This window comes from Copadichromis virginalis, linkage group LG13, assembly GCF_057382275.1.
Source record: "Copadichromis virginalis isolate Kocher_CV1m ecotype Utaka linkage group LG13, C_Virginalis_male_GT1.1, whole genome shotgun sequence".
NCBI classification, from domain to species: Eukaryota; Metazoa; Chordata; class Actinopteri; order Cichliformes; family Cichlidae; genus Copadichromis; species Copadichromis virginalis.
Genome location: NC_140630.1, coordinates 31,182,942 through 31,210,757, shown reverse-complemented (window position 1 = coordinate 31,210,757; position 27,816 = coordinate 31,182,942). Strand labels below are relative to the sequence as shown.

Sequence of the window (27,816 nt, the reverse complement as noted above, 5' to 3'; positions counted from 1 at the left end):
TTTCATTAAAGTTATAAAAAAGATGCAGAGGATTCAGTTAAACAATTTCATCTAGCAGAAGGCAACATTGCAGACATTGACGACAGATACAAGTACCTGGGAATCCCACAGGCAAATGGGAACCACGAAGAGGCCGCTAGGAAAGCGGGAGGAGGCCAAGGGCTAGTGTGTGTCAGTACCACAGTGAGACAACGAACATCCACGAGTACACTGCAAATTATCTGGTGCTTGCCATGATTTAAAATCCTATTTTTAGACAGGCCAGATTATTTGTCTTGTTTTAAAAAAAGATTTACTTGTTTCTAAGTCTGGATTTTAGATAATAAACTTAAATTGAGAATAACCATATAATTGTGTCTATATTAGTACAGAAATCCAGAAATGGGAAGAATAACTCTTAAAATAGCCTACATTAGGTCTCTCACCAGATGTCTCTCAAAATATCACTTGTTTCAAGATAGAGTGACAAACTCAATTTGCTTGATTTAGGAAATTCACAAAAGGCACCTGTTGAAAATATGATTTATTCAAAATCATGTCTGACTTCAAAGTTGTACATATAAGGGAAAAAAATTAACCACAATTTATGATACAAATCACATTTCAAAGACAGCTGTTTGTCCCAGCATGCCAGCATTATGTGGTACAACATTGACATTGGTTTAGCGAACATTTAATGACTGTCAACTGATATCATCACAAACTACACTAAGCCAATACTTGGTGCAACCCTAATCTTAAGGGTGATTTCTATGGGAAATAATATCAGAAAGACTGTATTTGATTGGCACAAACACACTGTCCCTAAAACTAATAGAAAAGTATGAAGTATAATCAATGAGCTCATGGGCTAATTCTGTAGCTTGAGCAACAATGGGCACAGTTACTTCATATGCCAATAAGTCTTCATTTAAATTCAAAGTTTCATAGCGTTGGTACTCAAAAGCAATAAAAGATGAGTCAATCAAAAAGATATCCTTTATCAGTCCAAACACAGGGAAAGTGCCATCCACATCTGCAATAATCATGGACTTCCCAGCAATGTATTTATTGCCATTTAGAACATACCATTTCACTGAGACAACAGACTGCATGACATCTATTCCAAAAAATTCTTTAATTTTTTTCCTAACATATTCATTATTTTTAACAGCTGATACTGGCCCGAATTCCTTTTCTTTTGCAAAAATAGGATGTTCAGTGCCTATTTCATTTTGACAACACTCAAGAAATTGATTGTGGTTTGCAAGGGATTTACAAACATTTTTAAAATTTAACTTAGAAGCCCACTGTTTAAAATAGGAGTGCTTTGCCTCAAAGCGCATGCACATACTCCTTATTAAAGGTCCAAGGGATAAGATTTGACTGGGAAGATGCAACATATAATGTTGCTTAGGTATTATATTGGCTTCGGGAAAAAGTTGCTTGAACTGATACAGGTGTTCTTCAATCATACTTCTCAGTTGCAATACAGTTTGTAAAGAAATAATGGGAGCAAGAACTATTTGAACTATCATAATTAACTTTCTAATAAATACAACATACTCACTCTCCACACCATACAAAAGAAAAAGTAATATTTTTAAAAGAATTAGCATCTGTCCACAAGACTGTTTCAATTTGTTGTCGTTAGCCACTAAAGTGCCAAAGGTAATAGGACATGGTTTATCCCGTATTTCAAGAGGTGAGTAAGGAAAATTTTGAATGTCTGAATTAAACTTGTCTAATTCCAATTGTCCTGAGAGAATTAGGTGTTTTAATACAAATTTAACTTCCATTGATGCAAACTTCTTCTCCTCAAAAACACTTTGCATATCATCAAAGTTGCATTCACAGTGTCTACATTTGCTATAAGCAAAACCAATCCCTTCTTTAAAGCCAGCAATCTCATGCTGGGCTAGCGTGTCTCCGCAAATGGCTATAACAGCACCAAACAATTCAATTTCACCATTTGACATTTCAATCCTTACACCATTGTAAAGCAGTGATAGATCTTGAAGTATTCTTTTCAGTACAACATCAATACCCCACTGAGAAATGTCACTTGCTTTAGCAATAGCAAGAAGTCGTATTGCAGCTAACTTTGACCTAAATTTTGGATCAATATTTCCTAAAGTATAATAAAACATGACCAATTTGTTTGCAGAAGCATGGGACCCTAAGGGGTTACATATTTCAATTTCATCTGTGTACAGTATTAATTGCAATGCATTTGGCCTCTGAGAAAACAAGGGGTGAGATGTAAAGAGGGACCCGTCTCTAAAATCATAGAAGAATCCCTCTCTGCTTCTTTGTGGTGCAGTGTTCAACATGGTAAAGATTCTCTCATTAGTCATTAACTGCTTTAGACTTTCAATTAATGGTACATAGTAAAAACCTTTGTTCCTTATGGACATGACCCTTGAAAGACCTTGCTTTACCCAACATATCTTCTGGGATACTAGTACTTCCTCTGCATTGACTGGACAGAACATTTCCCCTATGGCTCTACTCTGTCCATATGCAATGGTGGAGAAAGGATCCATGAATTTATCAAATGTAGCCAAAGCCTCATCTTGAAGCTGAGTGGTTCCCTCGGCATTATCTTCAAACACTGTCTTCATTCTTTCCTTGAGCGTATCCAAAAGAACAGCCTGATACTGTTGCACTCCTGAGATGATATGTTTGACCGTTCTCTGTGAAAACATTTGAAACAAAAGTAACTTATTCTGCATTTATATAAAAAAATAATAATTCTGAATTCCATTATGAACAAGTAAGACATTGATTGCCTTATGTAATGTATTGATCCATTAAGACTATAACATACCTGTGATAAGTGGCACTGTTCTTGAACACTGATAGCAAAAGCTGCAGCAGATCTGGTAATATCATGTCTGGTAAAGGATGTTGTAGCAACAGCTTCTTCCTTTAGAGCAGAAAAACAAAGTTACTCCAAACTCCTGGCCAATTATAGAAATTCTTACATAACAGGTATAATCAGTTACACCTAATGATTGGTCCACTAAAAAACAAAGTGCATGACAGTGACTAGTGTTACAGTTGTGAATATTCAATATAATATAAGATAATATAATATTCATTCTTTGGAATAAAGAAAAAAGAAATGGAAAAGAAATCAAAGACAAAGAAACAATAAAAAAGGGGTTGTCCATTGTTTTGATGAGGCTAGGGATTGGATTCATGAGAATGAGATTTTATCTTTTTAAATAATGAATTTTTGTTCGCACTTAGATATTAGTTTCTTTACATGTTTGTTGTATTTATTAAATTATTTATGTATTTTTAAATCACGTAATTTAGATTTGCACTTAGAATTTATGTTAGTATTAGTATATGGATATATTTTATTGTATGCATTTATTAATTAATTTAATTTTCAAGAAAATCATTCTTATCCATGTTTTGGCAGTATTTCTGGCCAACAGATTTTTTTACAGTGCTTCCAAATACTCTGTGTCTTATCTGAAACCGTATTCACCACTTATAATTCCTACGAGATACCCAAATTGCTGCCACATTGAACGATTTAAGCGCGCTGAGAGTGTCTTTGATGCAAACTTCACCAGGAGACATGCCAGCCGCAGAGTGTGTGCCTTCTCCGGCTGCAGCATAGCCTGTACTATCTACACTGAACTGCTATTCTGTTTATTTATTTTTTATTTCATCCTGCAGGATGAAATTGTGATTTAAAATCCAACCATAGTGGAAATCGCTTGTAACAGTTTGAAGAACAATATCTAGCGATATAATATCGCGAGATCTCGTTAAATTTCTCTTGATTAAAAATGGAGAAAAGGATTAAAAGTAATATAGGACCAAATACGAGGAGTTAGACATAGCTAAATTTGTCATCAGAAGCCACACTACATTTTATTTAGTTTAACACTTACCGTGATCGGGCTGTCAACAACCTGAGGCTCCTGCACTTCAGGCAAAGATCCACCAGTTGATATTTCCACGGTGCTGGTTGTTGTTGCAGTACTACAGTTGGCAAAGACTGAAACACCAAAATTTTCCGATCCTAAAGAGTGGGATGTTGGGGGGATCCTCCATCCTCTTGGTGGGCTTCCATTCGTCAAATACAGAGGGTGCGTCCGTTTAATGTGGCGAAAGAATGAGTTAAAAACTCTGAAATCTTGTTCACAGCCATCTATTCCACAGTAAACCCAAAAATCCTGCCTTCGACCATGAGCTGCATTTATGTGGCTAAGGAGCACCTTCAGAGTTAAAGAAACAAAGATAAAACAGATCATACATCTCCAGAGCGCCATGGTGAACTGTTTTCGCGCTGTAGCAATGCAGCTTTACTTTACCGCTCTCCACTGAAGGCCACAGATGAGAGTGTGGGACCATGGGAAAGGTAGGCGATTTTAAAAATATATGTATCCTTAATTATCCAATTTTTCAGGTTTAAATTACATCAGTTATATTTATTTTTAGGCAATAGGTGTTTAAGACTGAATTTATATTTTTATTTTCTTTTTTTTTTACTTAAAAAAATTTAAATATAAATAATTTTCTGCATGCGCATTCTCAGTTCCTGTCGTGATGTTACTTTCACGCGGGACAAACTCTTTTCCCCTGCTTTGTTAACCATCAGGACCGTTAGGAAGATCAAAATTATTTATCTAAACAAAGTGAACAGTAATTTAAGGTTGGTAACATTAAGTTGATTTGAAAAATACTATGGTACAATGGTGTTATTAAGATAAAGTCGTGTTTTGTGAGGGCTGCTGCTAGTTAGCAATCTAGCTAATGTGTTAACTTTAGCTAAATGATCTTATTTAAGCTGTAGGATATTTCCAGGTACTGTGAGTGGAGGCTTTGGAACAAACTAGAGAACTGCTGTCACGGCATGGACAAGTTTGATGATGCCATACTGTCTGTGTTGCAGGGTAAGTCTTATTTTTCAGTTATTTTGGTACGTTAGCTAAGCAGCCTTAGCATCTGTTAGCATCATTTCTGAAACTTGGAGCTAGGATTGTACTCTACTCTGAACTTTATCCACATTATAGCCTTGAGCTGTCTTTGCCTAAATAGACTTGGAACATCATTCTTGAAGACACCCAAAAATAGTTTTATTGCATTCCCAAATATTTGATAAACTGTTTTAAGTTTGACATTTTATCCTGTTAATATTACTTATTGCTAAAATACATTTACTGACAAAAAATGACCTCAATATGTTATAAGCCACGCCCAGGAAAAGAGAAATAAATATCACTTTTGAAGTTGTTTTTCTCTTTTACAGCTGCGAATATTGATGAGGAAACTTTGAGAAGCTTTACCCGGGATGACCTAAAGGATCTTTTTCCGGGCCATGAAAATTTCTTCCGTAGAAAGAAGATTTGGGATTTTATCAGCCAAAAGGTAAATGCACATTATACCACTAAGAAGATGATTACTGTCCATATTGTCTAGCATTAATTTGCCTAATTGTGTATTTTTGTTTATATCCCACAACTGTTATAGTTTAAGAGTACTGACCAAGATGCCAACACTTTCCATCGAAGCGAGAGTAACCCCTTAGGCTTTGATGTGTCACAATGTCAGCCTCAAACTTCCACTCCCATTTCCTACACTGCGGACAAAAAAATGAAAATGCCAGACCCACCAGAGTATGTGGTGTATACAGATTCAGAGTTGGACATGGTGCGCAGTCAGTACTTTGCATTGCTCCACAGTGGAAAGGAAAAGGACTGTAGGATGTCGAAGGAGCTCTGTTGCAGACTTGTAAGGAACACAGTCACCAGCATGGTTGCAATCCTCCGTGCTAGTCCCATGGGGAAAGAAGTAACATACCCCTCCAAACTCGAAATGAGAGCAATGTCACAGAAGATTGTCGACTATTACCCCATGTTACGTGATGCTGACACACACATGCCATACGTAAGTCATTCTTTACCCACTACAATATCTAAAATTGAGTGAGATAATAAAAGGATGTACAAAAATATATTATTTTACCACAGCTGACCATCTACACCAAACTGTACAAACGACTCCAAAATATGAAGTCTCCAAGGAAGAGGCAGGGCTCCATGCCACAACGAGGCAGGCCCAGGAAGACTCTTTTCAGCTCAGATGACACAGACAATGGGACTGAAGGTGACCTAAGTGGTGAAGCAAGTGGTTCAAGTGACTATACCATACTTCTTGAGAGCAATGATGACCTCAGCGAGGATAACTCAAATGCAGGTGTGTACTTTGGTCTGCTGTACTAATGACTTTTGGACATCTAAAACTTCAAAGAGACCACCCATTCTGTTCATCTTCTGTTTTTTCCTCAGAGAAAGAATCCCAATTGCCGCTACCCTCCACTGTACCAACTACGTCAAACAATACTACGCTGGCTTTACCACTATTATTCAAGTCAGCCTCATGCTCTGCACCCAGGCCTGATATAGGTCCTTCAACTGCACCTCCAGATGATGTTGTTGGTAAGTCCACCATCACCCTTATCTACCTCTCAGTCTGACTGTTCCTATTACAGCTCTTTCCAAATTATGGTTGAAGCAATGAACCCCGTTCTAAGTGTTTATTCCATAAATCATAGTGGTTTGGCATTAACTCGAGTTGGTGTGTAAAATCAACATATGATAGATCCCTCATTCCAGTTTGCCAGTTAGCCATAGTAAGTATTTTAACACTTTGTGTTGTAATGGGTGTTACTCAGTGCTGATTATTTACACATGTAAATCCTCATGCTGGTCACATCTATCATGCCTTATCACAGTGTTTCTGTCATAGATCAAATTACCTAAAATATTTTTATCCATCAGCTCATAATCACTGTTCACACTGATGTGAACGATATACACAGTAAACAACCTTTACCTTATTTTCACCACAGTTTTATTCACGGGCATCTTAAACTTTCGTTTTAATATTTGATTCTGTTCAAACTAACAATTAACATAAATCCATGATCATTATAAGAAAAGGACACAAAGGGAAATGATCAGGACATATAGGGTCAGTTCATTACTCAAACATATTTAACCTAAACATTAATTCTCATAAATATTATACTTAAAAACAACCATGCAACCTTACTAGAAATGACTGATTAGAAAAATCTGAATTTTGTGAAGTCTAGTTACACCATGTCTTACAATTGCTCTTTGCTTTCCCTAGCAGACCATGACAGCCTGAAGATGCAGGCAAGACATTACAAAACCTTGAGCAACATGTACAGGAAACCCAATGCAAAACCCAACCAAAGTGACGTTGCTCAAATTTTGGACCTGGAGTTTGAGGCCAGATGAGCTTTTATTGACGCAGATGTTACAAGGGAAGAAGACAGGCCTAGAAAAATACTTGAAGCATACCCGTGCTTCAAAGACATACGAAATGTAAGTTCAACTACCTTCAGTTAAATTTCTTTGCTTTCTCTGGATAGGTTTAGTTAGTTCTTGACTAACTGAGCACAACTTTGTCATAGGCGATGGATGAACTGCGTCGCATCATTGGTGGCTCCAACTGCAAATACAAAGATCAAATGAAGGGTCGATGGGCAGAGTTTTGTTCGAAGGTGCAGTTCTATGGCATTTGGAAGAAGGTCCTGAAACCTCCTCTCCCCTTGGATGTACGTGGAGGTAAGTGGCCTTTGCATACATTAAATCCATACATCAGATATGTTCGGATTGCTTTGTTGAGATACTTTTCTCCGTTCACAGTGGATTTTACTGTCACTCTCTTCAATGCACTTCCATCTCTTTTTCCTTCAAAAACTACACCACCAAAGCGGCTGGGAAGTGCCAGTGAGGCTCTCCTTCATATCCTCAAGGTGCGAACAGCTGCAATACCAGCCACTGTAACTTGTACTCTATTTACTTGTATTGTTATTATTAATATTATTATTTTGCTTTTCCTGCTTAATAAGAGTGGATTGAAGTTCAATTCAGCAGGGATTAAATTACTCCTTAGTCAGGATTTCTTAATTGTTATTCAAAACCTACTCCAGAGAGGCAGCACAGAGCAAAAGCACATTGCAGTTAGGATACAAGTAGAAGCAGTGAAATGATATATTTAAAAAGGCCTTCAAAAACTAGAATATGTAACAAAGTTAAAAGAAATAGTTTTAAAAAACAAATGAGAAAAAAAGCACAAATAGACATGATAAAAATGCTGCAAACTAGAGAAAATTCATGCTCAGAATTAATACACAGCAAAATCTCCAGTGTTAAATTAACACTTTTGACAGTGTTATATGTTTAAAAGTAACCTAGTCAGTTTTGAAGATTAACAAAGGCTAACACTGAGCAGTGCTGATTTTCTAACACAGGAAAATAACTCAAAATGTTAGAAATATTCCAGTGTTAGAAAATCAGCACTGCTCAGTGTTAGCCATTGTTAATCTTCAAAACTGACTAGGTTACTTTTAAACATATAACACTGTCAAAGTGTTAATTTAACACTCAACAGTGTTGTATTTAACACTCAGAGGTGTGGACCCATATAGACACTCTCTAGTGTTAATTTAACACTGGAGATTTTGCTGTGTACATTTCCAAAATTTCATATTCATGATATTTTATATTTATTTCTTCTATTCCAACAGTAAATCAGTTGGAGCATTCTAAACTGTTGATATTGCTTTTTGTGTCTTAAGCTGTTTGGATGCACAGCAACCCTTTCATTTAAAATCTTGAAGAATTTGTCCTTTTTTTGTGCTTTTCTAGCCGGGTGAAGATGCAATGCTATACCTGGAGAAGCGGCCTCTCTTTTCCCCAGTGCTGCTTTTTGATGGAACAACCAGCATTGTTGCTGTAGGAAACATACCAGTGACCACTCTCCCCTTGGAGGATTTCTGGGAAGGAATGTTGGTGTTGATGGCATATTACTACACCTTGCACTTAACATACCCAAAATGTGTTGCAACGGTCCTCTCTGTCATACAAACTGAGGTAATCACTGATGCCATCCATGATCAAGATGCCACTAGTGCATATAAGAAAGCAATAGCTGAGTGGAAGTCGTTCTTTGAAAAATAGGTGAATACCAAGCAGGATTTTATCAGGTCATTTGCAGTTTGTTTAGTTTTGTAGTACGTTTGTACAACTTTGTTCCTAATTTGCCTAGCAATGTCCTGAGAAACGGCTTTACTTATAATGCTTTACAAATGAAAGTTGTTGTTTTTTCTTAGTGACACTTTACCTGAGGCATGTAAAGTTTTAAGTCAGTAATGCCATTATTTACAACATTGTGAGACTATGTGACTGTCACAAAAGTTTAAGGCCAAAAATGTAATTTCTTTTCTCTGTTTAGGCCTTTTAAAGGGTTGATTTAGACTTTTAGGGATTGTGCAGCAGCCCTATATTGTTTAAAAAAAGGATTTTGTTCTCATGAGAGAAATAAATGTTGACATATATCACTCTTGTCCTGGTTGTGATTTCAGTAGAAGCCAAGGAGTATTCTAGGAAAAAGGTCTGTTTTAAGGTTTTTTTGCCTGGATTTAATATCGATTTGGCTCTATTTTAAGATAAGCCAACCTGAATCAAGAAACAAATTAATCATACTTCACTAATATTGAGTAGTTTTTCATAGTATTAGAACTATTTTTCTCGTTGCAGTGCATTCATTTGCTGCAAGTAAGAATTCAAAACATAAAAAAAGACTGTAATTTAGCATATTTAACTTACTTTTGGGACTTGATATCAAGTAATTTTATCTTAAATTGAGCTTTTAAAGCTTATTTTAACCCTCTTCAATTCTCAAATGTGTTCTTTTATTTCTGGATTAAAAAATCTTATTTCAAGATTTCTTATTAAGTAAAATAAACTTGCTGCATGGACAGATAATTTCACTTGTTTTCAGTGCTTTTTGTATCAAATGTAGTATTTATTTCCTAAATATAGACTAGCCATTTTTGCAGTGTACATAAGGAAGATGGCCACAACTGGCTGCATGCTCAGTGAATACCTCAGGTAGCAGAACCTCAAGAAAGAGGAGCAGAAGAGGAACAATCATGGAAGGACAGGGCGCTGTACGGTATGTACCACCGGCAGATAGAGGAGGTGGCTGATATCCAGAAATCCACCAGTGGCTGGACAAAGCTGAACTGAAAGACGGCACAGAGGCACTAATCATGGCAGCACAGGAAGAAGGTCTGAGCGCAAGATCCATAGAGGCTGGGGTCACACCAGGCAAGAAGCCGGATGCAGGCTGTGTAAAGATGCCCCTGAGACAATCCAGCACATAACAGCAGGGGGCAAGATGCTAACAAACGGGGAACACCATAACCAAGTGGCCGGCATAGTATACAGAAACATCTGTGCCAAGTATGGCCTGGAAGTCCCAAGGTCAAAATGGGAGACACCCCCAAGGGTGGTCAAGAAGATCACCCAAGCTAAGATCCTGTGGGACTTCCAGATACAGACAGACAAAATGGTGATGGCTAACCAACCGGATATAGTGGTGGTAGACAAGCGGAGGTTGACGGCCATAACAATAGACGTAGCGATACAGAATGACAGCAACATCAGGAAGAAGGAACTCGAGAAACTGGAGAAGTACCAAGGGCTCAGAGAAGAGCTCGAGAAGATGTGGAGGGTGAAAGCAACAGTGGTGACAATGGTAATCGGAGTGTTCAGTGTGGTGACCCCCAAGCTAGACGACTGGCTCCAGCAGATCCCAGGATAGCACAATGACCCAATATTAAATATCTGTGAGAAGGGAAAAGTCTGTTTTTAGTGAATGTCTGACAGTTTTCAGGAGGTGCCCTTTCTTTTTTTTTTTAAAGAAGAGGGATCTATAGGATACCCAAGTCTATCATTGGGAGAATATAAAATAATCCATGTCATGACTGGAAGGTGAAAGTACTGTTCTCAAGTCACTGCTGCTGTCTGCAATTTGCTAAAGATATTGATGAAAAGCCAGAAAGCTGTTTGAAAGAGAGTGTCATGTTTGGAGAATGGAAAAACTGTACCTTATCTGTTGAAAGCAGATATATGGTAATGGATGTTTTCCCCCTGTATATCAACTCCACTATTTTCACTTAGTTTAATCAGCTTTTCTTTTCCTGCTTTGCTTAATTTTGAGACAATTGCAATGCTTATGCAGAAATGAAAAACATTTCAAAGGTTTCACAATTTTTTCCTGCAACTGTTGACGTCGCACAAACTCACATGTATCTTTAAGATGGGAAGACTATTTTTTTTTCTGTCCTGTTGGGAACTATAGGTCTACCTTGCAGACTATGGGCTGTCCTACAGATACTGCCCTGATGGAGTCCACAAAGAATACAAGGAAAACCCCAAGAAGGGCCATAATGGAACCATCGAATACACCAGCATCGATGCCCACAAAGGACTCTGTAAGCACTTGACTTTTTAAATAGTTAAACATAACAGAAAATAAAAACCTGTCTAAATGTTCAAATTTTATGTCAGGATATTAATGGTTGGTTTACGTGCCTGGTAAATTACACACAATGGAATATATGACCCACACAACTTGTTTGTAGGTAAGCTAAATAAAGCTTCACCATACATTTGCACAGTCCATTTGCACAGTCCATTTGCCTCCATACATCTTTGTTTTGGTCAGTAACTTTTATGGAGTACAACATTCAAAGGGGCTCATTCTGTCTCGTTAAGTGTTCAGTTCACTTAACAGTCAGCAGTCCTGTACAAATTTAATTCTCAACCATTTTCCACACATCTTTGCTTGATGATCTTCAACTTAAGTCCAGATTATAATTATTACTGGCCTACTTAAATGGAAATTGGATAAATAAGATACCACCAGGTACTTAAATTGCTATAAGAAGACACCCCTGCTTATTACAGGGGCAATTGTGTCAGTATTAATTAAAGTGGTCCGCACTTGCACACCTACAGCAAAGTTTCTGAAGCTTATGATGATTCGAAACAATCTTCCTCACTTTGCCAATTGCCGTGTAATGTCCTGTGAATTGTTTCCACAGCAGGGCCAAAGCCCTGAGAAGATTAAGCAAATTAGTCCACTGATGCATCAAAAGTCTGATGCTCCAAATTCCTATTGTATCTGATTCTCTGCAAACATGGGCAACAAATCCTGGACTTGTCTGTCTGCTGGCGGCCTCATACTGGCTATTGCTGCACACAAACTACAAACAAAGAAATGTTGCGGTCTCTCTGAAAATGCCTGTGGAATAATAATGCTTAAAACGCATTGCTTGCTTGACCAACGAACAACATTCTGATCAGGGACTTCTTATAGAGGCTAAAACGATCATACCTGAATCATACCACCCTCATTTCTGTGATGGAAACACAGTTAAACATGAACAAAGTTGCATTATTGAAAATTAGATTGAGCTACTTAATGTGTTAGTAAAAAATACTCTTAGTTAGTTAAAAAGAGTTCTGACATATTAGCAGATGTAGCGTTCGTCTGCTAATATGTAGGTGAATGCTACATATCAGCGTTTCTCTAGATTACATCATTGATATCATATTTTAGTGCTCCTGAAACTGATCAAAAAAACTGATTACAAATGTATTTTACTTTTTTTACTGGCCACAGTGTATTATTATTATTTGTGGTGTTGTTGTTATTAGATGTATTTTTCATTAAAATAATGAGGAAAGTTTCCATGATACTGACAGTAAAATGAACAAAGACTGAAAAATGCCCCCTACCTCATTTTAACTTTCAGATATGGTCTTCTAATGCAAACTACCAGAACAGAGACATTAACTTGATTAAGTATGTCAGATTTTACAACTTAGAATGAAAGGTGTTCAAAATTCACAAAGTGCTTTACGTTATCTTTACTAAGGCTACTATAATGTCTATTCTTTCCGTCTTTATCAATAGATGTAAAGTAGTGTCCACTTGAGCACCGTCTGGCTTCCTTGCTGGTATTGGGAACACATTAACTGGCAAATTGCCTACCTGCTCCCTTTCCTCATTGACCATCGATTCTCCATCCGCGGCCCCTGCTGAATTCCCCAGCACCATCTCTGTTTAACAATTCCCTAATTAGCTAAAGTCATAACCTGCATCGTGTTTTCATCCCCCCATTAATTAAGGGCTTTGATGTTTGGTTAGAGCAAGTCACAGATAACCCCTGTGAGCTCCACACCGACCAACTCCACTACCCACCGGTTCAATATTGTGAGTTAGCATGGCTCAGACTGCCTAATCTCCATGGGAGAGTTTCTATCAGCATAATCGATAATTGAAAGAGGTTCAGATTGTGTCCTGTCAGCAAAACCTATCACATGAAAAGCATGTCAACTGTAAAATGTTTAGAAGAGGGAAAAGAAGGCGCAGAAGAAAGAAAGATACTGTTTTTTTCCCACATTTTTCTTTTCTTTTAGTTGGTATCTGGCAAGCAAATTACTTATTAACTTTCTTGATAATATTTTGTCTTTAAGCTTTGCTTTTTTTTAAATCAAGACACAGTTTAACACACATTCTAGTTTGGTACTTACAAACTTTTCAGGTACTTAATTGTTAGAAAAGAAATCCAAAGAATAATTAACTGGTCACATATCAGGACCAGAGACTGTAAAGAAAAGCTAGATATAGAGACGGTTAATTCTCTCATTGATTTCTCGACTCGTGCATCTCACCTGTTAATCTAAATAAGATGTCTTGAGTTTTCAGCAAGTGCTAGCAAGCTTGGTTACTAAGCTGCGTTAATGGCTGGCCTCTCCCTTAGAGATAGGGTGAGAAATTCGGCCATTCGGGAGGGGCTCAGAGTAGAGCCGCTGCTCCTCCACATCGAAAGGAGCCAGTTGAGGTGGTTCGGGCATCTGACAAGGATGCCTCCTGGGCGCCTTCTGGGCGAGGTTTTCCGGGCATGTCCCACCAGGAGGAAGCCCCAGCCGTGCTCTCCTGTACAGTACAGAATCGCTACATCGATCACTAGCAATGTGACTCTGAAGTGCTGTACTGTATGTTTGTAAGTTTTCTCCCCAACAAACACAACAATGTCGATGAAATGTTTTGCACCATCAAAGGCACCTGCGGTAGCACCCAAAAGGCAGAGGAAGATGCTAACCGTCGCACAAAAAGTTGGACTTCTGGACATGCTAAAGGAAGGTAGCAGTTACCGTGTTTTTTAAATTTTTAAATTTTTATTTATTTATTTTTTTTAACCATACCGCGCACCGGATTATAAGGTGCATTAAGCTTAATTTAAGCAATTAAGCTTAAAGTTAAATTCATTAGTTCTAAAATCTGTCATTATTATTTATAGGAAAACAAATATACTGTAGGTTTATTTCTCAAATAAATGTTTGGGACTGAAAACAGGTTTTGATCTTTGGTTTCATTCTATAATGGCCTTTGTTTTGTTTTTTTTTTGTTTTTTTTTTTTACAAAGCTTTGAACTTTGAGAGTGTTTAAACACCTATCCCTGGTTATTTTTAGAACATAACATCCGCGATAAATGAGGGAACTCTATATACAAATACTGAGAAATTTCAGTCCTTTCTCTCTTTTGCTCTGAGGCACGAGGGAAAAATATCGACAAGTCGACGAACATCATCTACAGATATATTCGGTAAATGCCCAAGACAACTTGAGAAATGTAAATCGCTGCTTGATTCGTCCATTTGGTTGACTTTTTTTGGAAAACCCGACCGTAAACAAGACACGAATATCACACTGGAAACAAAGCGCCCTACAGGAGTTTCCCCACCGGAAGTAGCATATGCTAAGTTGCACATAGTCTATAGCTGTTTATTGAAGGAAGAAACTACCCATAGAAGCCAAAGCCACTTCTTGTACCAGGCTGTAAACATGCTTTTTAATGGTGTGTGGTTTGACATTTTACACTGGACTCGATTTTTGTCGCCAGTCTCAAACAACCTCTCCAAGAACTGCATTTTTGGGCACTTCCAAGTTGGACTAATTTTTTGGTGTTTCCGCTTCGTTAAACTTGATTTCTCCGAAAAAACGTAAAGTGACAACATCAAGCGACTCTTAGAGCCAACAGCAATAAAAAAGTTTTGTTTTTTTGTTTTTTGTTTTTTTTTGACTGGTGCCTGAGCTACACAAAAATTCGACATGCTTAACATTCTAGATATTGTTATATTTAATACCTGCTTAGCTGGACCGGTAAGTGTTAGAGTACATGTGACTGCTCTTGGAGATATAGTTTAAGAGCTTGACCCTTCTATGCCCTGATGGCAACAATCCCCACAAAGATGTTGACAGGTTACCATGGTGACGAGTGCCGGCCTATGAACTTGGAGTTAAAAAGTGTAATTACCGCCATTCGGTGGGCGGTCGGCAGACAGAAGACCGTCTCTGAAAGACAAGACTGTGAAGCAGAAGGGTTAAGAGTGTGACACCGCAGCGTGCTTTAGAGAATCTGAATAACAATAGGAGATAATTGACAACAACAGCATCACTTCCTCACCTCCCTGTCTAAAGCATGTAGAGAATGCATGTGTATGCCAAGAATGCTACGTATGCACGATACTTGCGTATTTATGTTGTGTCCAATCTTCCGTTGAGTAAGTGTTTATATGTGATGGTATGTACTCAGATGCAGCTGTCTCTGTTCTGTCTTGTGCTGTTGAGGACAGTATGAGGGGAAATGCTTACATGAATACAGAGGAGCAGACACACAAAATGCTATTTTGAACTGCGATAACAGAATACACAAAGGTCTGCAGCACTTACTGTAGCTGTTGTCTTTTTAATTGTTAATCTATTATAGCACTCTGGAAGTTGCAACACTTATTTCTAGTGTCAGTATCACATGTATTTTTCATCTTTATTCCCTTTCAGCTGGCTCCTGGTATCTATGGAGGGCTGTGTAATTATTTACAACAATAGGCAGCCTCAGTGTAACACTGACTTAATGCACACTTTACACCCACAAGGGCAAACGCATCTAACTCTTGTTATCAGAGTTGTTGAGATGAAGCGTGGCACATGACGACAGTTTCTTAAATGTTGGATTGCTCTTTCTTCTGTTTTCTCTGTGGCTTTGTGCATATCTGTTTTGTTTAAAAAGTAGCCATTAAAGATGTTATTCAGGACTGGTTCTACCATTTTAAGTCATTGAAGTCATCTTTATTTAGGACTTTATAATATATCCCGTCTTTCCCAGGTTTGCTTATTTTAACAAAGACTAAATTAAAAATGAAATCATGTGTGAAAAAATATTTTAAATTCTGAACTCTTTAACCCTTTCCCCCATGAAGATGAAATTTGTTAACTTTCCCTTTACCCTTAATGACAAGTTTTGACACCTTAGTATACATCAATAAAGACAGTTGGGTAGCTATCAGAGTAGTTCCCGGGGTTTTCAAAAGGTATTATACAGCCTATAGACTGAGACTACCCATACACAGGGTGTGTATCTCAATAAATCTCAAATTTATTGAGACTGGAACATTTGTGTAAACCAGAGTCAGCTGCTGCTAGATTAGGCTGTCAGAGTGCACTTTCTTTGAACCTGTTCTCAAGCACTCAAACATTAAGGTTTGAAAAATATCAAAACAGGTGGAAAAGACGGTATCTGCCTCATATATATATATATATATATATATATATATATATATATATATATATATATATAAAAAAAAATTATAATAATTTTTTTTTTTTTTTTTTTTATTAGGGGTCCAACGATACACAAAATTCACGATTCGGTTCGATACTTTTTCGATACAAAAAAAATGTTCATGCCTTTTCAATTTATCATTTATTAAAATTATAAATATATATTTTAACTCAAAAGTACAGTTTTTAAATGTAATGTTGCTGAAACAACAAAATAAAAAAATAAATCTATCTGATTGAGAAATCACTCATCTTTGGAAAAGAGTTTATTACAGAGAAATGGCTCTTTCCAAAATAAAAGCTATACTATACGCTTCTTCTGGGCTATATTCCACAACATATTAAACAGATCGGGTCCCCATAAGGAGACTCGTGTGCTAACGCGGCCAAACGGCTGTCTAAATGACTCGGGTAAAGTTTGTAGCATGCGTGCTTGTTGTTTTTGTCTGCTTCCACTTGTCTTTGCACTAGGATGATGTCGGTGTAAATGTGCAGTGATACTCGTTGTGTTCCCAGTAGTGCTGTCAGCGCTAATCTCGTTAAAATGACATTAATGCCATAACACGGCAAATCTCCGTTAACAAGTTACCGCGGATCGCCCCGTGCTTGGGGCTGGACGGCGTCAACACGTTAACAAGCTAACTGCGCTAACGCACTAGTTCCCACAAATTGAGCATTGCGTGACACATCCGACATACTGTTTTACTTTTGTCCATCAGGGTCATACTTCACATGAAAACCAAGATAGTTCCAAACGCCAGATCTGAATGAGAGTGGGGGAGGTTCAATTTCGGGTAGCATTGAGGCAGTTGCCATGTTGCAACAAGCTTAGCTTCTGTCTTGCTAGCTTGCGCTGCGCTCAGTGGATCTGCACTCGATAGTGCAGCCTAGGCAGAGTAGTTGAACGCAGATCCACTGAGCGCTCAACAAAGACTGCATCGTCAGAAGAAAAGTTGATAAAATAAATAAAAAATGTTGTATTGTTCGATACATATGCGTACCGAACCGAAAGCACTGTATCGAACGGTTCAATATCGATACGAGTATCGTTGTACTCCTAATATATATGTGTGTGTATGTGTGTGTGTGTGTGTGTGTGTGTGTGTGTGTGTGTGTGTGTGTGTGTGGTATATCCATATAATCTTTTCTTAAATACTCCATAGAAACGGCACATGCTGTTGGGTGGGAGGCATTATCTAACACCTCTTTTCTCAACCCCCTTTCTATACATCCAGTCTTTCACCACTACTCCTGTTCTGACCAGCCTCACTGATTATTTAGACTTCCTGCTGGGTCCACTTTAGTATTCTATGCTAGCCTTGCAGTTTCTGACTCAGACACAACAATGTTTCCTTGAAATGTTTAGTACTTATAGGTGATCTGTGCCCATCTTCATCTTGAAGATGTAACCTTGCATTCGTACATTTGAATACTTACATTTCAAGAATTTGCACGTTGTCAGATTACTGCCCTCCCATCCCACATAATGTGGTCTTCTGTGCCAGTGACCACGCGTTCCTCCTTAGACCAGACTATTGGCTGGAGAGGATCAATGCTGGCTGCGACTCAGGGAGGAGATTTCTCCCCTCTGATGGAGTCAGTCGATAGGTAATTTCTCCCGAGACGTGTGGCGGCTGTTACAGTATTGAGCTGCTAAAACCCTTGGGCTCGACCCCTCTGGATGGACTTGGTCGCTAAATATTGATAGACCTCACACATTAATGTAGACTCATGCAGTCACACACACAACCACAATAAGACACAAACACAGTCTGGACTTGTTCTTAAAGAAGCTTTAGTACATAGGTGTCAAACTCTGGCCCGCCTAATTACATTTGGCCCGCGAAGCCATACCAAATTACTATTAGAGCTGGCCTACTGGTATTATACAGCTAATATATATATCGTTTAGTATTAAGCTTTGCTTGTTCCATATTAAGTTTTTCAGCAAAACTTGTTTGAGTCCATAAGAAAAGATTCATTCTTATATCTGGAGGAAGATTTTGTTTTTCAATAAATATTAGTGTTAGCCCGCGACTTTGTTCCAGTTTTGAATTTTGGCCCACTGTGTATTTGAGTTTGACACCACTGCTTTAGTACATGGGAAGCCACACTTGTAAAATCTATTTAGTTCCCTAACATCAACTTGTGCCGTTCAGATCCCTGGTTATGGTTTGTGGAAACTTTTTTTGTGTTGGGATATTTACAGTGCTGAGATGGCTGATTACAGGACTCTTAGGTCTAAGGCACATATTGAGAACAATAGTTCTTTAAAGTCAGCAACTGATCCACTCTAATTGTACTCTATAGTAGAGATGGACTGATCCGATATTACGTATCGGTATCGGTCCAATACTGACGTAAATTACTGGATCGGATATCGGAGGGAAATAAAAAATGTAATCCGATCCATTAAATATCAAAAAAGCACATCAAAAAACTTGCGACATGGCGTAACTCGGCTCATAACCGTAGCACGTCGGAGCAGTGTGCTCATGTGATAGAGCGACTGTGTGTATTTGTAGCCTGAAATCTGGCATTTCATCTCCGAGGAAGTTCTCTCAGAGAGAAGTAAAACAAGTGTGTAAGTTCATCTCTGAATGTTTGTAAAGCATTCCTGCATTAAGCTTAACAACAGATATATGGAGCGACTGCCTCGCCCTCTCCTGCTGCTACTTCAATCGTCAAACTGATCAATGATCAGCTGATCGGCTTTTCTGCCGCGAGTCCGTCTCTCTTGCTTGTTTATCGCCCACTTCGCGCCAGAAAGAGGAAACCAGCGGCTGAACAACAGCAGCACGTTTAAGCTTGATAATCTGTTGTTAGAATTTATTTAATATTACTTTCTACACCAGGATCTTTTTCTACGTAGCTGACGGCTGGTAACTGTGCAGGGGCGGATCTAGCAAAGTTCAGCCAGGGGGGCCGATAGGGCATTAACAGAGAAAAGGGGGCACAGAAACATACTTTTCTTTCTTATTCTCATTTAAAATGTGTTGCTTTTAATAAATAATTATCCGAATCTTACACCCAAAGTTTTAATCTGATGTAAAATGTACAGAAGTCCATTACTGTATATAGTAACTATTAAGTCTAATATACCCCAGTAAGCTATAGTACTTTTTCCTTTGGGAAAATGGTAAATGGCCTGTATTTATATAGCGCTTTAAAGGACCCCAAAGCGCTTTACATATCCAGTCATCCACCCATTCACACACTGGTGATGGCAAGCCACAGCCGCCCTGGGGCGCACTGACAGAGGCGAGGCTGCCGGACACTGACCACCACCACCAGTAGGCAACGGGTGAAGTGTCTTGCCCAAGGACACAACGACCGAGACTGTCCGAGCCGGGGCTCGAACCGGCAACCTTCCGATTACAAGGTGAACTCCCAACTCTTGAGCCACGATCGCCCCATCTAAAAAATGAAGTGTGGAAGCGCCAGAACTCCAGTTCCTCTGACAGCCATCTGAGGCACGCTTGAACACGGAGTCAGTCCCCACAGACTCCAATGTTTAAATGCCGAGCTTACCAGCAATGTAAAGCATTTTTACAGTCTGGTGTGAGACACATATTTTGTACTCTTTAGATTGGTTCCTCCTTGATAACAACTGTTGAGGGTACGAGCTTTTAAATCGTTTTCATGTCTCACCTTGGAGTTATCAGGTGTGCCGACACAGCCGGCTGTGCCCCCTGCAGGGTTTCAACTCTGCTAATTTAAGTCACTTCACTCGATTGTGCTCTCGTGTCTGTAGTTAAGCAGTCTATCAGACAAACAATATTTCCTGGAAGCTTGTCCTTTAGTTTTGATGAATATATTCTAGTAATCAGTCTGTTATGTCCCACTGATTGACCATGTGTCACTTTTGGCTTCAAAAAACCAACATGTTGCAGTCAAACCACTAGTGTTGGTGCTTAAAGATGTGGAGTCCGAAACCAATTGGGTGATGTCATGGTGGCTGTGTCCATCTTTTAAATACAGACTTTTATATAGAGAGCCTGTGATCTGCCTTTCACTTTCCCACCAGTTTCAGACTAAAGTGAAATCAGTTCCACCATTTAAAAAAAAAAAAAAAAAAAACAATGTTTCTGTTAGCAGACTGGAAGAGCACAGATGGGGTCAGCAGTACACTACTGTTGACTTCTGTAACATGTGGTAGTGATTTGAACTGAGATGTGTGTTACAACCAGTCATTGAAGTTTTACTTTGAGTGTCTGGATGACGCACAGGTTTTTTGTTTTTTTTTTCATTTAAAGATCCTAAAGAAAAAATGACCAAATAAGTCAGCAGGAATCCTCCAGAAGGGTTTTTTAATCATAGTAAGTGTGGGAAGCTACACAAGTCCATTTGGAAGTAGAAGCTGAACCCACCCACCAAAAAGTCATCATGATGGTATAACACAGTATTCAATCTCACATAGAGACTGTAATTGAAAAGAGGAATCTAGTTGATATACACTTTCTTGTCTTGATAAGTTTCCATCCTGTTTGGCCAAACAAAATAACCCACTGAGAGATGACACAGTGTAAGAATTAGTATCTGTGCTTCAGCCTTTTTGATTGATTTCTACTGTGTTAGCTTTAACCTCAAAATTTAAGAGTACTTGTGTCCAACCTCGGCTATGCTACAGGAAAAAAAACCCCAACTATTTGATTGAACGACAAACAGCAATATTTTCTAACTACGGACTTACGTGCTTCTACTTTTTCATTGTCTTCTTTAAATTGTCTTTATAGAATTATGCTAGCAGTACTGCACCGTCACCATCATCTCATTTTTCTTCCTCTACAGCGGCATCTAGACGTGGTGACCTCCAAATTTTGGGTTTCTGTCTCCTTCACTGGTTATGTGGGTCTCTGCCTTGGGACGACGTCCTCAAAAATCCAACTCAGGTCCAGGAGGCAAAGACCAGGTAGGCAGTAACTGAGACTGACCGTGTATCCGGGTACTCTCTACAGAAGGATGGAAGATTTTAAACATCTTTTTTTCTGGATTAGTCTCTTTATTGCCATGAAAAGCTGTTGACTGATGTCGCAGATTTCTGTAGTGAAATTAAATTATAATAATTGCATTGCAGCATCTGTTGCTCTAACAGTACAACATATAGTACCACACACACACAGTCTGATACTGGAATTTCACTTATTAACATAACTATAAATCGTTACTACCTTTCTTCCTGTTTCTGCCTTAAAGAAGCATGTGCAGCATAGCATAGGTGTAGTCTGTTTTAATGATGTCCACCCAGACATCACCCAGTCCACCTGTCTGGTTTAAGGAGTGGTAAAATTATATCAAAGCTTTGAGTCTGTTTCGCTTACAGGACACTGCTTGAGCGCATTTCATTAAACAGGATAAACAGATAAAACTGAGGTTATTGTACTCGGCCCTGAAAATCTTAGAAATATGGTATCTAATCAGATTCTTACTCTGGATGGCATTACCTTGGCCTCCAGTAACGCGGTGAGGAACCTTGGAGTCATTTTTGACCAGAACATGTCCTTCAACGCACATATTAAACAAATATGTAAGACTGCTTTCTTCCATTTGCGCAACATCTCTAAAATTAGAAATATCCTGTCTCAGAGTGACGCTGAAAAACTAGTTCATGCATTTATTACTTCCAGGCTGGACTACTGTAATTCATTATTATCAGGATGTCCAAAAAACTCACTGAAAAGCCTTCAGCTAATCCAAAATGCTGCAGCAAGAGTCCTGACAGGGACTAGAAAGAGAGAGCATATTTCTCCTGTTTTGGCTTCCCTTCATTGGCTTCCTGTTAAATCCAGAATTGAATTCAAAATCCTGCTCCTCACATACAAGGTCTTAAACAATCAGGCCCCATCTTATCTTAATGACCTTGTAGTACCATATCACCCTATTAGAGCACTCCGCTCTCGCTCTGCAGGCCTACTTGTTGTTCCTAGAGTATTTAAAAGTAGAATGGGAGGGAGAGCCTTCAGTTTTCAGGCCCCTCTTCTGTGGAACCAGCTTCCAGTTTGGATTCGGGAGACAGACACTATCTCTACTTTTAAGATTAGGCTTAAAACTTTCCTTTTTTCTAAAGCATATAGTTAGGGCTGGACCAGGTGATCCTGAATCCTCCCTTTGTTATGCTGCAATAGATGTAGGCTGCCGGGGGATTCCCATGATGCATTGAGTTTTTCCTTTCCAGTCACCTTTCTCACTCACTATGTATTAATAGACCTCTCTGCATTGAATCATATCTGTTATTAACCTCTGTCTCTCTTCCACAGCATGTCTTTATCCTGTCTTCCTTCTCTCACCCCAACCGGTCGCAGCAGATGGCCGCCCCTCCCTGAGCCTGGTTCTGCCGGAGGTTTCTTCCTGTTAAAAGGGAGTTTTTCCTTCCCACTGTCGCCAAAGTGCTTGCTCATAGGGGGTCATATGATTGTTGGGTTTTTCTCTGTATCTATGAAGCGCCTTGAGGCGACTTTTGTTGTGATTTGGCGCTATATAAATAAAATTGAATTGAATTGAATTGAAAGGATAAGTTTTCTTGTCTGTTGTTGAAGTTATACCTGAGGGCAGATTTTACTGTGTGCTTTTAGAGTTATGGAGCTCTCATTCATTTTGATTGGAGCTTGGATTCATGCTAGGGTGGCTGCCAAGTCTCCTCTGCTTCAGTACTGTGCAAAAGTCTTGAGCCACCCAGAATTTCCTTATCTCTGGGTGAGCTTTCTATAAGACAAGACTTTCTTGTAATTTTTAATGAGGTCTTCAGCAATAGTTCTCCAGGTTTTTATGGTCTTTTAAAGTTTCCATTAATTCTTTTTAAATTTAATGAAAAAGAAACAAAGACTACAAGTGCAAATAAGAGTGTAATGACTTAACAGCTCTGTCTGATATGAGGCTAGATATATATGGAATGTACTCCACAGCAGTGTTGCATACATAATCTACTCCTAATAATTATGTTGAGTGTGTGTAGTTGATGTCAGAGTGAGAAAAACTAATGTTGTGTGCTTTGGCTTCATTTCAACTCGTTCTTCTGCTCTGCCCGAGTCCATCTCTCAGATCTTTTCTGTTCTCACCTCTTCTGTTTTCACTTCTTCTCTCAGACTGATGGATAATCTGCCACATTCAGTCCAGCAGCTGTCAGTGAGCGGAGCCAGCACAGGTAAGCCAAGGCCAAAGGGCATCTTCAGGTTAGCGAACTTGTTCTCCACTTCTCAGGTTAACGAGAGAATTTGAAAGTAAAACTACAAGCCTTTGGAGGGGAAGAGAAAAATCTTCTTTTGGGCTCTGGGTTTACTGAGAGTCTCTGTTAATAAGAATACAAGATTAGACAGAGCAGCACTTCTTTATTTTTTTAAATCAGTACGTGTTAATGTAGAAACAACATATCTAAGATGACGACTTTTCTAGTCATTAGAATGATGTCATTACTTATATTTTCTCTACAAATGGACTATTTCAAAGATTTTTTACTTATAGAGATATACTGAAGGCAAGTTCAGGTCTAATGGAATATAGCTACAGCCCAACTCTACAGGTGTTTCTGTATTCTTCCACATGCTGCTTGGAATCTGATCCAAGAACTGAGTCAGCACAGTGTGGGTGACTTTTACGCACTGTGTAGGCAAATTGTGTGGCTAACTGCTTGACTTTATACTCCTGACTTCAAAGATTAAGCGGCATGGCCGAATATTTACAGTTTGGTGTTGTGACCTTAGATTCCCATCGTAAATTAAGATTCCAGTACGTTAATAATGCAAAGAGTGCAAAATCCTTTGCTAGCTGGGTGAAAATGATGACGCGTGACACATAAACTTGGTGTAGCTGTGTGGTTATTTGCTGAGCTCAATGAAGAGGCTAAACTTAGTTTGGCTTAAAAATGCCTGAAGTGAAGACAATCTTTAAACTGGATTATAAGAAGAGACGAGGCTGTGACAGTCCAGGCTACATGAAAATGTCCCACCCAGAATAAAACACTGTCTCCTTTTCTCTCACCTGAAGCTCCAGAATAACTTTGTAGCAATTAAACAGCTGTCCCATTGACATGCCTTTCAAAGTTAGTCGTGTTTTATCTCTCCTCTTTATAAGGAGAGGTCACACCTGTGCTATGGCTCGGTGTGTGATGTATGGTTGGGACTAGATTCTCCTCTGCTGACAAAGCCCGGCTGCCCGCCACAGATAAGAGCTGGGGTATGCATCAACCCTGTGTGTGTGTGTGTGTGTCACCGTGCTACTGCAGTATGTGCCAGACATGTCACCTGGCCAGTGTGTGATGCATCAGGACTGACTGAGTATGACACTTCCACACATGCAGGTCCTTAGCCACGTGCTCGCTTGATCTCCTCTGCGGAGAGATACCACCACACACATAGACACACACACTCAAAAATATACAGGGTGCTTCATTTTCTGAAGATGCACACTTTCTGGAATAGTAACTTTGTAAAAATCCAACCAGATTTAATCAAATCACTATCAGTATCACTTAACATATCTGATTCTTGATGTCCACTCTGCTCCTGTCTTCAGATGAGGTGGCCAAATTCCTCCTTTATGTGAACAAACTGGGCTACCAAGAGAAGCCCGATTACCAGTATCTTAAAAACCTGTGGGGCAGTGCTGTCAGGGGAGGACTTGATTTGTCCAAGCCACAGGGAGCTGCAGGGGAATCGCCCACCAAAGATCCTCGAGCCAAGGAAAAGGTGAGGACTCAAAACCTGTGAGATGGTGTGGAAAAAATTTGGCACCACTGACATCTTTTCCTTTATGCACTGAAATCCTGTGAACCCACCTTCATCCTCCAGTAGGTATTTGGCTTCTTACTGAAATGTTGGCTCAGTTGGACATCTGTCTATAGCAGCTCACTTTCTCAGCGGGTGTGGTCACTTCACAGGCACAGGCGTATTCCAAGATGACAACGCCAGGATTCGTCAGGCAGATTATGAAAGTATGATTCACCACCACAGACTGCTGGCTTTAACCCCAGTGGGAATCTTTGTGATGTGATGGTCTGATTACTCTCACCATTGACTGGCCCTCCTTAAAATGTTTCTCGTGCATCGGAGAATAACCACTATGACACAGAAGCTGAGAATACACCAAAAAAATTAGATCTAAGACTGGTGATAATTGACAGAATTTTACCATTCAGTCAACATTCAACTACTTAAGTGTTTGGCCACAAAGATCCTCATTTCCCCAGCTCAGTCTCTTAACCCTGAGTGCTAAATTGTGACAGCAGTGAAAGGGAGGGCTAACCTGCCCCAACGAGCATGTGAACTAGAGGTGGTCAGGTCTGAAGCTGGAGGGCTGCGATTCTGCCTCAATTTAACAGAATAACTTCTTGACCCCCCCTACTATCAACGGCCCAATTTGAAGGAGTTGATGACACACACTACAGAGCACAGGGTGTCTCCAATTATGCTCCTGATTTCCTCTCCTCTCCTTGTGTCATTTAATTTCCATGCTAAAGTGCTGGCCAGTTTGATCCCTAGTTAAACAGAAGTGGCCATTTACAGGCGGTTTAGTGAGGAGAGTAAATGTCAGCTGAGATAAAGGCCACTGAATGGGTATGTTCACACAATCATTTGCCACTAGTGTTGGATAAATATGGAATTATTTTATGGAGGATTATAGTTTTGTAGTGAGGCAAAGTTTTATTTAAGGAAGACAGTTCAAAGATGGGCTTATGGGGTAAAGAGATTTCACGTGACATTAAAAGACATAGGAGCAAAGCATGCACAGCTGTAGATCAGGAGTTCAGAGGAAATGGCCTTTAGACTGAAGCTTCACACAGAATCTGGACTCAGCAGCAACTTTTGTAGTGATAATGTTGGTGCTGGCATCAGGCAGCAAATATTATCAGTTCTGCCTATGTGTAACATGAAAAATGTGACTGTGTATTCTCCTGGATATTGGTATTGAGTTTGAGTATTTATTTTGGACTTGACAACAGTAACAGTCCAGTAAAAGAAACAAACTGAGAGTCAGTAGCTGAGATGAGGAAGTGGACAGTGAAAGCCTTACCTTCATCTGAGACAAACTGCTGATGCTTGTCTAGCGTCAGCTAATGCTATGTTAGCTCTCCTGCTAGCAGGTGACACACGGTGAAGTAAACACAGAACACTGAACTAAATTGCACTGTATAGCTTCGTACACTGAAGAAGGCAGGATCTCATATCTGACCCAATCTATCCTCCAGCTGCGTTGCATTAAAGGAGGAGAAATAAGCTCGCAGATAATGTTGTGACTGAAATGAGGTCAGTTAGAAAGCAGTCGTGTCGGCCTCACATCAGCCATCACAGAGATAATAAAACTGCTTTTTGTTTCCGTCAGCAGAAAGCAGGAGGAGCGAGCGGAGTCTCTAGAGCCAAAGCTGCACCTCTACAGGACCATGATGAAGTCCATGAAGGCGCAAAGTCCAAAGCAGTGCCAGCTGGCTACATCAGAGGACCACCCATCAATAAACCTCTGTCAGAACAGGTAAGGCCTCAAACACCTTAACTGTCACCCTTTATGCAACAGTATGCTGAGACAACATAACCCGAGTCCCATTTTAACATCTCTTGTAAATACAAAAATAACTTTGAAACTAGATTTGAAATTGCAGAAGTGAAAGCAGATAGTTATTTTGAGCCGCAGGCTAAGACGAGGCTTTAACAATGTAACAGATAGCTTTAAGAAGGCCTTAAGCAGTTATGACTATTTTATACACAATGCATATCTGTGCTTATTAAAGAGTTGGAGCTCGGTCAATTAATTGGGGGTCGGAAGCTTTGTTCGGCGCGATGTTCGGACAATCTATTGTGCAAGTGACTTGGAGCCATAGAAGGAATTGCAATACATGCTTACAAAACACTTATATATCAGATCATTTTATATTAAGGTTTTAGTAGAGGTTCTTGGTTAAAACATTTATTTAGTAGAAGACATACACATAGTCTCAGTGAGCTTCTGGTCTGGTAAAAGGTCAGAAGTGCAACAGGTGAATTGAGAAAGAGCATTTGAGGACGAGACACAGACACATAGAGTTAAATTTATTTAGAGGAACCGTCCTTGTTGTCTCGGCAAGAAAGAGGAACAATTCATTTTAAGATAAGAACGGAAAGTATCAAGCCATGAAAATAGAAGATGATTTTCTGGGTGAAAAGTCATGATGATGTTGATCTGATCTATGTATAAAATGTAACGGTGACGCATGAAGGGGCGTCAGTAAATAAACCCTGATGCTATAAAATATCTGTTCATGCTTTGATTAAGTCGAGGACTACTGGCTGTCTGCGTACAGAGTGTCTTCCCACACGTGTGTTCATTAAAATC

At 39.2% G+C, this 27,816-nt stretch overlaps 2 protein-coding genes and 1 pseudogene across 6 annotated transcripts in view; 2 read left to right on the top strand and 1 right to left on the bottom strand.

Moving 5' to 3' along the window:
• The window catches only part of vrk2 (VRK serine/threonine kinase 2), a 38,059-nt gene that overhangs the window by 8,288 nt on the left and 1,955 nt on the right, over window positions 1–27,816 (top strand). For 4 of the 5 annotated variants that reach the window (XM_085478458.1, XM_085478459.1, XM_085478461.1 and 1 more), the window contains exons 9-13: window positions 11,188–11,320; window positions 21,310–21,430; window positions 23,601–23,659; window positions 25,027–25,199; window positions 26,833–26,979. In XM_085478458.1, coding sequence (XP_085334584.1) covers window positions 11,188–11,320; window positions 21,310–21,430; window positions 23,601–23,659; window positions 25,027–25,199; window positions 26,833–26,979 — 633 coding nt within the window. The remainder of the gene's footprint in view (window positions 1–11,187; window positions 11,321–21,309; window positions 21,431–23,600; window positions 23,660–25,026; window positions 25,200–26,832; window positions 26,980–27,816) is intronic. The other variant, XM_085478462.1, reaches the window with a different exon arrangement.
• Window positions 52–4,481, bottom strand: LOC146695962 (uncharacterized). The gene is made up of 4 exons (XM_085478500.1): window positions 3,894–4,481; window positions 2,810–2,908; window positions 1,773–2,675; window positions 52–162 (listed from the first exon to the last, which is right to left on the bottom strand). Exons 1-4 carry the CDS (start codon window positions 4,272–4,274, stop codon window positions 52–54), a joined length of 1,494 nt encoding a protein of 497 aa, XP_085334626.1. The 5' UTR covers window positions 4,275–4,481.
• Window positions 4,503–9,379, top strand: LOC146695961 (uncharacterized; annotated as a pseudogene).